Source organism: Anarrhichthys ocellatus, unplaced genomic scaffold (genome assembly GCF_004355925.1).
Source record: "Anarrhichthys ocellatus isolate YVR2014 unplaced genomic scaffold, GSC_Weel_1.0 scaffold17, whole genome shotgun sequence".
In the NCBI taxonomy this organism is placed as follows: domain Eukaryota; kingdom Metazoa; phylum Chordata; class Actinopteri; order Perciformes; family Anarhichadidae; genus Anarrhichthys; species Anarrhichthys ocellatus.
In genome coordinates, this window is record NW_022280047.1 from 298881 (window position 1) to 309728 (window position 10848).

The 10848-nt window shown below is 43.9% G+C and overlaps 1 protein-coding gene across 3 annotated transcripts in view; it reads right to left on the reverse strand.

The window, feature by feature from the left end:
* Nucleotides 1-1080: 1080 nt before the first annotated feature.
* The window catches only part of LOC116388398 (transducin-like enhancer protein 4), a 74059-nt gene continuing 64291 nt past the window's right edge, over nucleotides 1081-10848 (reverse strand). For all 3 annotated transcript variants that reach the window (XM_031856202.1, XM_031856201.1, XM_031856200.1), the window contains exons 10-20: nucleotides 9252-9305; nucleotides 9007-9159; nucleotides 8561-8693; nucleotides 8283-8470; nucleotides 6898-6974; nucleotides 6537-6786; nucleotides 6158-6405; nucleotides 5740-5887; nucleotides 3972-4122; nucleotides 2474-2550; nucleotides 1081-2207 (exon numbers count right to left, since the gene is read on the reverse strand). In XM_031856202.1, the coding sequence (XP_031712062.1) occupies nucleotides 2100-2207; nucleotides 2474-2550; nucleotides 3972-4122; nucleotides 5740-5887; nucleotides 6158-6405; nucleotides 6537-6786; nucleotides 6898-6974; nucleotides 8283-8470; nucleotides 8561-8693; nucleotides 9007-9159; nucleotides 9252-9305 (1587 nt within the window). In that variant the 3' untranslated portion in view covers nucleotides 1081-2099. The remainder of the gene's footprint in view (nucleotides 2208-2473; nucleotides 2551-3971; nucleotides 4123-5739; nucleotides 5888-6157; nucleotides 6406-6536; nucleotides 6787-6897; nucleotides 6975-8282; nucleotides 8471-8560; nucleotides 8694-9006; nucleotides 9160-9251; nucleotides 9306-10848) is intronic.

A 10848-nucleotide genomic window follows, 5' to 3' on the forward strand; every position in this document is an offset into this window, starting at 1 on the left:
CTTTACCAAAGTCCACAGCAACTTAACACGGGACCGGCTGCTAGCTGTCTACGAACAGAGAATGTGAAGGAGCTGAAAACGAGAATGCTTAAAAGACTGAACAGTTTCTGCTTACCAAACCGACTAATAAGGCCTACGCGGCGCGGCAACAGAGGCTTCATTTAGTTGCGCACATCCTAACGACACACAAAAAGCCATTCGCTAATGACTGCGGTAGCTGAAACGTTATTTAAGGACCATAAGAGTAAAACAGAAATGATGTCTGCTATTGGCAATGTACAACCATGAGTAGCTCCCGGCCACTTTCATTTTGTCTAATTAACCCTCAGAGGAAAAAAAAAAAATGTGGAGACCCCCTGTGTTAGACCCCAGGATTTAGCAGGGAATCGCATCGCCGCCGCCGACTACTGATGCGCTGTGTTTTGCGATGTACAACGAGAACAAGAACGAAGCTTGAAAGCAGAAAGAAAAAGTAAAGTAGAGGGTATCGTTGCTTCAAAAGCTTCCGTTTACTGGCACCTGTGCTTCAAACAATCAGACTGAAGCAGCAGCTGCCATGATAAGTGTATTTCACGTGCGACAGGAGTTTGGTCCTGATTACTTCAGAGTGGACGACAGACAATTGATACAAACTGGACTGGACCACCTGGGTTACCGTGTTCATTTGCTCATGACTGATTTTATATTTTTTTGTTAATAAAATCCATCCTTAGTTCATCCATCACCTTTCCTCTCGGTGCAGTTGAACACTCAGCGGGGACGAGTCAGAAGCGCAGCAGCATAAAGGCACTGTGTTGTTTCTACAAGCCAACAGAAATAAATCCAAGAGAGCGTGTCGATGACCACTTTTTTTTTCTGTGTCCGAACAAAAAAACAAATCCAGGCAGGAAATGGAGGACTGGTTGACCTCCAAACACCAATAAAGGTTTCACTGAAATCTGTCACACAGAGAATCCAGCGAGCGTCCGGAGGAGTCTCAACTGAGGGGGCAGAACCAAGAGCAAAGGTCACGCAGTAGTGAGCGAGGGCTCTGAGGGCAATCTTGTTAGTGGGTTTGTTCAAAGCCCAGACGGTACACACACACACACACACACTTATGAGGGAAAATAAATGAAAACATTGATGGAAATAAATATCAAAAGTTAATCGACAAAAGCTGCATTTCAAGGAACAGTTCATGTGAGAACGGTACATACTTAGCTGCAGCCAGCAGCTGGTCAGATTAGCTTAGCATAAATCGGCGGGTCTTGCCAAGAAGAGCAGTGGAATTCAATATTAAACTGTGCGTAGAGCGTCATAGTTAGAAGCCCAGGGCCACTGACCAAGCGTCGGTATTTGACAAGTTGGAAATCAGAATGTGTTGAAAAGAATTACAACACTAAATTTAGATCTCACATTAGTAAAAGCTGTGCAAACAAAACAATCAAAAAATGCATGTACCCACAGGAAGCTCTTTTGGAATAAATAAATACGTGTTAAGTGCATCTACGTAAATGAGGGTCAGTATATCAGGATGTGGAACAAGGATGTTCAAGGTTTTGCAGGGAAATTTCCCCAGTGTGATATTTACATTGACCTTACAGTAACCCTTTCAAGTGTTGCGATTTTTAATTAATTGTCTTCATGATGTGCCAAATTCTAAAAGAAACAATTCTGGTGTCTTGGTCTGGCCTTGATTCTTTGTAAAAAGCCGGCAGGTTCGCACCGAGCACAAAGGCAAGCATGTGAACGACGTAGCTGCTTGTCCGTGCAAAAAAAAAAAAAAAAAAAAAAAAAAAAAAAAAGAGGCCGAAAGGTTGTAAAGGAATGTTACACTTTTAACAACAGCTGAAAGTGTAACGCAGTAACAACAGCAGCCTCTCCAGACTCAGTGCACACGGACATTCACTCATCCTCCCGACAACAAAGAAAGCCACTCAGTAGGAAAAAAAAAATCTCTGTGCTTGGTTCTGCTGTTTGTTTTGATCCACGACCAGCTAGAAAGGTCCAAGAAAGAATCAAGTTTGGTTTGGTTGGTTCCACTCAAATCCGTTTCATACACGTTAAAAACTGTACACAGGCGGTGGGGACGCCCGGCTGGAAAGCGTGGCCTCCACCTCCTAGTAGTTGACCTCATAGACGGTCGCCTTCTTATCTCCCGAGCCCGTCACAATGTACTTGTCGTCTATGGAGATGTCGCAGCTCAGCACGGAGGACGACTCCTTCGACTGTTGAGGGGAACAAAAGAGGCGAGAACATGTGAAAAGTGCACTTGAGTACTGTGGGGGGGGGAAAGCCCAGATTGGGACGAAGGCCCACATGGCCTTCTGCCCTCTCTGGGCTTTTTGAGTAAGTACATTGAGTCATGCGCAGACAGGTGATGACTCATTTCTCCATCCAGTTCCGCAATGTTGTTTGTGTAAAGAGTACATTTAGACTGCGCTGTATCTGGCATTTATTCATATTCTTGCAGTACATTCCTCCACACACTTACCTGGAATATGCTGGCTCCATACGGGGTTCTCCATGCGTTGAGCAGATTGTCTTTTCCCGTGCTCACAAACCACTTACCTGCAGAGGACGACAAACCACATTAGGCGGAAAAAAGAAAAAACGACACGAAAATGCTCGATGTGAATATTATGCATCAAAACTATTCATAACAGCAGTGGTACGAATTTGTGAAAGCTGCTGCACTTTTTTTTACAAAAAGTTCAAATAGATTCACGCAGCCTACCAGGATCCTATTGACCCACAGCGTCTGGCAGACTCTCTGAGGTCAAATGTAGTATAGCCTGAGCTACCGTTCAGCAGGTTTTTTTTGTGAAATGCTCCGAGTGAATTTGAGTTCCCTCTGGTAAACAGTGTATATGTCAAGGGCTTTTATTGTGGAAAGTAAGAACAGAAGGAGTGGGTCTGCGCTGCCTTAATAAAGTTTGTCGTCTCGGTTCAGACTTCAGAGCCCCCGTGTTGTTGAACACTATAACGTAAGTTTTGAATTCGTCTGTTTGGTTGATGCCTCGATGTCTATTCACATTTTGTGTCAAAGTACTCAAGACAAAAACGACAGTTTAAAAAAACACACAGAACGCAACAACGGCACCACTGCGCTCGAAACCCATTGTTTCTTTACTTTTTAATTAGTATGATTCTACATTTATTGTCTGCAACACATTATTGAAAGACAAACTGGTGGCTTCAAAATAAAACAAGTTAGTCGTAATAAAAATGTTGGGACATTTAACCGTTAAGTGATGCCAAAATAAACATCAAAATCACTTTTGATGACATTTGTTCCTGTAGATAATAACATACTGGTGCTTGTTGGCTGATTCCAGCTTAACCAGAACTCTGAATCTTCACAACTAAAAAGTAATTATTGGCTTGTATTTTCTTGGTCCATTATGATTTCTGGCTGTACAATGCTTCCTCTGACAATCAACTTAATTTACATTGTGTAATCCCGTCTCCTACATGAAGCGAAGACATTTAATCACATTCTCATATCCTTTAGTCACTATGTAGCACTAACCTGCTACAAATTTAATTTAATTTTAATTTATTATACTATATTGATCCCTTTAAGGGGGAAATTTGTCTCTGCATTTGACCCATCCCTGTATATAGGGAGCAGTGGGCTGCCAATGACAGGCGCTCAGGGAGCCTGGGGTTCAGTGTATTGCTCAGGTACACTTCGACACGTGACACATCCCAGTCGAGGATTGAACCGTTGACCTTCCGGTTCCAGATAACCCTCTTAACCCAGTGAGCCACGGTCTCCCCAAAATTTATTTTTAATTTAAATTGTAATTATTTCTACTGCATAAGATCACCCCATGTATGCTTAAGTTACAGTTGTCATCAATATTCAAATTCAACAGAATTTGATCAACGATTCAATTTCCCCAAGACTTGGAGCGTACGTTAATCGGTTTCCCTTCCCTTAAGCCCTTTTCAAAAAACACTGATAAGAACGTGTTTGTGATTCTTACCACAGTGAGCAAATCTGAGTGAGAGCACACAGCTCTCGTGCAGGTGGAGCTGGTACTTGTCAGGTTTGGTGACGTGCAGGACCTCCACGTTATTGTTCTCCATCCCGACTGCCAGCCACTCACCCGTTGGACAGTATCCCAGTGAGAAGATCTGCAGTGAACAGTTATGGTATTCATACCTCTTGTAGTGTATATAAATACAAAACATAATCTCTTATTACCAGCCGCGACAGCGACGCTGGTATTGTTTTCACTTTGAGAGTCTGTGTTTGTCATCATGGTCCTGGAGACACCTACTGTAGCAGGAAGTACCACAGAGGTGGTTTGGAGTACTTTGCCAGGTGTTTATATTTCTGTCTGTCTGTCTGTGGACAGATGTTGTCAACGCTGTAGAAATAGAATAGGAGTAGAACGAACATTCCCATTCAAATCAACGTAGAAGGATGGTCAAAGTGGCGGCCATTTTTATGTGTACTGTTGCTATTGCCACCGTTGTAGCGGGCTAACTTCCACATGAACTTACGGCGAGTTGCTGACTCCCTGAGGCTTAGGTTTTGTAGTAATGACTAAAACGAGCAGCGGAGTGGTAATGTTATGACATCTTTGTTCGGCTCATTTTCTGTAACAAATGTAGCATCAAAGCATGGTGGAATTAGCAAACTAGCTAGCTAACTAGCAGACAACTAGCTTGTTGGGTGTCGGAAGTCGGGGGTAGGATGTTGGGAAGGGGCCATCACCAGCCCCCTCCTTTATGCCCCAGGTCCTGATTGGCGTTGCGGCTAGTTTCAGCTCATCACAAGATGGTCTCTAGTATTAGTCTACTGTGTTTGTCTGCAAGGGTGGCCACTGATATTAACATATCTATGGATGCTGGCAAACATCCGCTGCTGCGCTTTTCTACACCATCATCAGCATTTCATACTAATCTGTCAAAACAGATGGCTTTTTTTCAGTTTCTAAAATCATATTAGGTATGCAACATATCCTGCCAGCAGCAATTATGTATCATGAAATGAGGTGGGTGAATGATTTAGTCAATTCTCATTTTTGAAACAAATCACAACAATATCTTCTCCAGATGATGAAGACGCCTGATGGCGTTATAAAGCGGGTAAACACTATTTTATTTTATTTTTTACTTTGCCATATCGCTGGTGTTCAAATTGCTGAAGCACTTTTTTCACAAGGGAGGGGGCGGGGGTTAGAACAGAAATTATTGAAGAGCGTTAGCACTCTATTGGCCATGTCTCTCCCTGTCTGCCCTGTACTCTCTGAGCTCTCTTTAACGCACACCCACCTCCTCCCTGTGCACACGAAGATTGTGAAATGGGCCATTTTTAAGGAAAATTGCAGTAATGGTCTATTATTGCCGCTCTTCTCCTGACCCGAATGAACTAAATATCTAACTGCCAGTGTTTTATTAGCGTTAAAGGTATTTGAGCACTTTATGGTGGGGTTAAACGTTCTGAACGAAGCTTGTAAATTACTGCAATGAAGCAAAAACCAGAGAGTGTAATAACACAAACTGTGACTTGTCCTGAGACGCAGACTTTTCAACAAATAATAAAAAAGTGCTGCAAAAGCAAACCTAAATGCAACATACACCTGCGAACTAATTCCATTTTTCTGCGACACAAACTATCATCCATGTCCACATTTAGCGTGCATACAGCAGTTCGTGCTGGAGCTCTTATAACAATGGTAGGTGGAGTCGCAGCACTAATGGAAATGGTTGCGTTTGTATGTTAGAAAAAGCGTTTTTGTGTACCTGGGAGGTGAAGTCGTGCTGCTGCAGCTGCCGTCCCTCCCTCAGGTCCCACGACCGCACGGTGTTGTCCAGGCCTCCAGTCCACAGCTTGGTCCCATCATTAGAGATGTCTATGCAGCTGGCTCCATCGGTGTGGCCCTGGAACTGCCTGCAGATCGACATTAAAATCAAAAAGGACACCCGTGAAGTTTGCTGGACATCATCCACGCGGATGCAAACCTCATTATAGATCTATAGATGTTTGGGGCCTTTCTAGTTGGGCCCCCATGCCCAGGTTGCCCACCCTGCCTAACGTCAAAGCCTGTCCCTGGTGTTTTTCAGAGGTAGACCATCTTTTGTGGACTTCTGGACTGTGGACCAAAATGTGTGTTTCTCCCTCACACATTGCTGCCCGCCCCCCCCTTCCCCAGCTCCATACCTAACCAGCGTCTGGTTGTGCAGATCCCACACGGCTATGTTTCCGTCGGAGCAGCAGGAGAAGCAGACCTTGGAGTCGGGGCTGATGGCCAGAGCGTAGCACGCGGGCGCGGACGACGTCAGCTCTGCCTTGATCCGCGGAGTCGGTGTAGCCAAATCCCAGATTGACAGAGTACTCGCCTCGCCCCCGACGATCAGAGTCCGCCCGTCAGGAAGTAGCCGACAGGAGCGGATGTAGTTGTCTCTGTTCTGATGTGACAGACGCACGGAGGTAGTTTTGTCATTAAAACAGCATCGATGCATAAGATAGTTACATGTTCTGCATTTTAACCATGTATGAGGAAGCACTGCGTGCACATAAGGGGTCACCGCACACTCACGAGGCAGTCCAGCTGGGACACGGGGGTCTTGTTTCCCGGGTGACTGATGTCCCACACCTTGACGCAGCCCTTGCCGCCGGTGTAGACATGACGCGTCGGGTTGCTGATGGTGACGGCGCACACCACATCCCCGTGGGCGAGGGTGTTGATCTGGCGCGCGTGGCGTGGGATGCCGGGGCCGATGAGCGCGTCCGGGGGGAAAGGCACGGGCTGCATTTGTCCGTCGGCGCTCACGTGAAAGGAGTAGGCTCTGGAGGGACGAAAGGGGGAAATAAGGGGTAAAAGTACGTGCAAAATGTGACAAAGAGAGATAGAGAAAAAATTTAATTGTTTTGTTTTTTTAAATGATTTATTAACATACGGTTTTCCCCCAGGAATGCCTGACAGGTTAGGGGGAAGGCCAGGGACACGTATGTGGTGGTGAGGATCAAATCCCACCTAGAGAATATGAAAAAGAGTTTAGAATACAATCCAACCATAAACAAAAAAATTATACCAAAACTGGAGCTGTTGTAGCTGGTATCATGAGGAGTGTCTGTGTCTCTGAATAAAAACCGACTCAGCAGAGAAGCTGATTGCAGGTTCTGACAACTACAATATAGTTGGTGATATGAACCCAGACATTCCGTCATCTTGTTTTAATTTTGATGTTTTTCCCTGCAAATTACCCAATTAGTACTGACTGAGCATCCAACCAAAGATAACAAGTCACCCAATGAAATAATACACTCTCACTTGCGGTACATTTCTCCATATGATTAGGACATTTTTTTTATTTTTTTTATTAATTTCTTCTGATCTAGTGTCAGCAGTTGTAAATCCAGCCAAAAAAAAAAAATCACATTTCAAATATTTATAATTAGAATGAGCAGCAAAAGCAGGGAATTAGAATATAATTCTTAAACAACACAATGTATGATTTAATTTTGCCCTGTGTAAAGGAACAGTGTGGATCTATTGGCAGAAATTGAATACAAAATGAATAAGTATGTTATCGTTAGTGTATAATCACCTGAATATAACAATCGTTGGCTTTTCGTTACCTCAGAATGAGCTGTTTATATCTACATGTCCTTAGTTCCTCTAAACGCTTGGCTCGCAGGAGAAGTTTCAGTTGGTTGCAATCTGCAACCTCACCACTAGGTGCCATCAAATCCAACACACTGCAGCTTTAAAGGTTCTCTGTACGATATTCTGAGCATTAATAATATAGTATCTATTGGCTATGTAAAGATATAGTGGAGTAATGTCTAACTGAGCAGAGAATGAAGTCGCTCTCCCTCTGTGCGTGTCATAATCCGAGCTTCTCCTTGCTTTGTTTACATTGCCGGCCTCCCTTGCCTTTTAGTGCACGTGAACATGCCCCGCTGGTTAGCTGCACTACTCTCATATGGCGGTTACAGCTGATAACGGCATCAACCGATGGCGTTATAGCAGAAGTGTAGCGCCCACCCTCCAGTTCCTCCTCAGGTAAACATCGTTAGCTCTGTCAGCACTTGTAGTTCGCACTGTTAGCTCTGTCAGCACTTGTAGTTTGCACTGTTAGCACTGTTAGCTGTGAGCTGCCGGCTCAGCCGTCGCCATGTTGAGAGCCGTGTGGAGGCAATAGATATAGTCTGAATTCCGTATTGAGCACCTTTAAATTGTTACAAATTTATTTGATTGTTTTGTTTACCAGCCCTTGGCAGGCAAAACTTAATTCCATATTCAGACTGTTGGTACTTGTGTTTGTGTGTGTTCGGGTACCACTTGTGTGCGTCCATAAGCTGCCACTGCAGCGGCGGCCACCGCGCTCATCTGAGGAGAAATGTTGTGCAGGCCGGTGTAGGCTGCCCCGGCTCCGCTCAGGTCTCCATTCATGCCCGGATGGGGAACCAATCCAAACGGACTTGGGTACGGGCAGGGCACCGCCAGCGGCGTACGAAGACCAGGAGCTACAAAGACAAAAACACCATCTCATACAAGTTGCAACATTTGAGTCAGAGGTAACATGAGAAGTGTTATGCTCTGTTTGCAACGCTCACCCAGCGTCTCGACTCCTGGGGGTTTGCCCGGTGCGGACCTCAGGCCCGGGGTGGAGGTGCTACTCGGCGTCGGGGCGTCTGAGCGGGAGGTGGGGGTGCTGGACTTGGACACGGGCGTCGTGGACTTCTCATTCTACAGCACAAGAAAGGTTTAAACACTAGGCTAAACATTGCTTTGCAGGAGGAACAGACACGCAGCCATTTACAAATTTAATATCAAAGCAGAACCATTAAATAATACAGGAACTATTCATGCTGTGACAGAGTTTATGACCCATAAAATGTATATTCTGTAAAAATGTATTATGTGTTTCCTGCACCTGCTATAATCCAGGGTTTACCATCTTTTTACCAACAGAATTTTTGCCCAGTTAAAAAATAGAGAACTACCCTCAGAAATGACAAACAGGAAGATCAGTGGGCTATAATTTCCCTCGATGACTCACCAAATTAATCTCTTTGGATTTGGAAGAAGGCGTGCTGCTGGAGGAGGCGATGGAGGACGGACTCAGCGGATCGTCCTTCTTCGTCAGGCGACTCTTGTCCAATCCGTTCTCCCTAGGCGAGTGGGCAGGACTTCCTCTGGGAGACGCTGGATCCTGCGGCGGTGAGCACAAGCAAGGATGAGAGCAGAAAGGTGGATTTTAATGTTCTTTCTTTCTCTTTTAAAACAAAAGACGCCGCGTCGTACCTCGTTGGAGACGTCCACCACCAAGTTGTCGTCGCTCTTCTCTCCGTCACTTTCCTGATGGACACATAGAGGACACACACGTGACTTTCACTCTGTGGTGAAAACGATTTTGGAACTAGATTTACACAAACTAATAAAGTGAAAACACGTGCATTTCTTGTGTGGAGCATTTGTTTTTTTAATGGATTAAATAGACGAAAACTTGAAATCTGCCACTGTGTGTCCACTTTCTCAGGTGTCATAGGAAAAACCATCAACCTATATTCTCCAACAGTAAAAATACAGATAATCTGTGCTTTTTTCAAATTCATTCCATTTATTTGATAGTACATGAAATAGAAATTGCATGTACATTAATAAAAAGGGTGATCATAAAATCAAAGATTTAATTAAATGCTCTAAAAGAAGACCACAAAGACAATTTTAGTCGTTCCTCTGACATTACTCCTTTTGTATTTTTGCAAGTTTTTAATTATCAGATAAAGTGGACCTAATGGTTCCATTGTGTATCCTCCAGATGGCTCGTTTGGCTGAAGAACAAGTCGTAAACTGCAACAAGCTGAGTTCAAATCCAAGCTACACCCTTTGACGTGTCAGTTCTCTCTCTCACTGTGTTGTCCAAAGAGAAAAAAAAGAGTGGGTTTGAATGTGGCTCATATGAGGGAAAACCTGTCAGGCTGCCCTTGTTTTGTTGCTGAATTTGTATTAGAAAGTTTGAACTCCTCTTTTTTCTCTAAAACTCTGAAAATTTGAGCCCAGACTAAATTTTTGCCAAAAGTGATGCAAATGTAGTTATGAACACAAAACAATCAACTAAATAACTTCTTCTTCTTCTTTCCAATATGTTACCGTCAGAAATAACACATTGAAATAAACTACATTAAGCCCTCGCGTTTGTAGGCCTCCGCCAACCAGTAGAGTTGCAGTTTACATCCATGTCTGTCCAAAATGTCACCACATTTTATCCTCTTGAAATTGAAATCAACCTCCGGATCTGAAAAGTGACGCAAATGCAAAATTACCTTAAACCTGCATTCTTTCTAATGGCCATCAGTAGGCGACTCCGCTGGTTGCAAAAATAAGTCAGATTGTATAGAAGCCTATGAGAAAATGACCCTACTTCTCACTTGATTTATCGCTAGTTACAAGTCTTCTTCAATATGTCATGATGTTCTTTTATTAAATTATGGTCCCATTTAGAGTAAACTAGACAATAAAGCAGGGTATGTTTTAGGGCGTGGTTACCTTGTGATTGAAGGGTTGTGACCTCGGCATGGTCCAGTGTGCAAGTTGTTTCGTATGACTTTAACCCTTTCACAGTGTGTTTTCACTTCATAAAAGTTAATTGTAACATTTTCTGGTCGCCTAAAAATGTCTTATTCAGCGTTCAGTTGTACTTAGCACCAATCTGTCACGTTACTTCTGGTTGCAAAAAGCCGGGGTCACGCCAACGGCCAAAAACCAAAATGTCGACGGCCAAAAACCAAGACAGCGACAGCCAAAATGCCGAGCTCGAGGCTTCAAAACGGCGTTCCACACACCAATGGATGACGCCACAGTGACTACGTCCACTTCTTATATATAAAGTCCATGACAA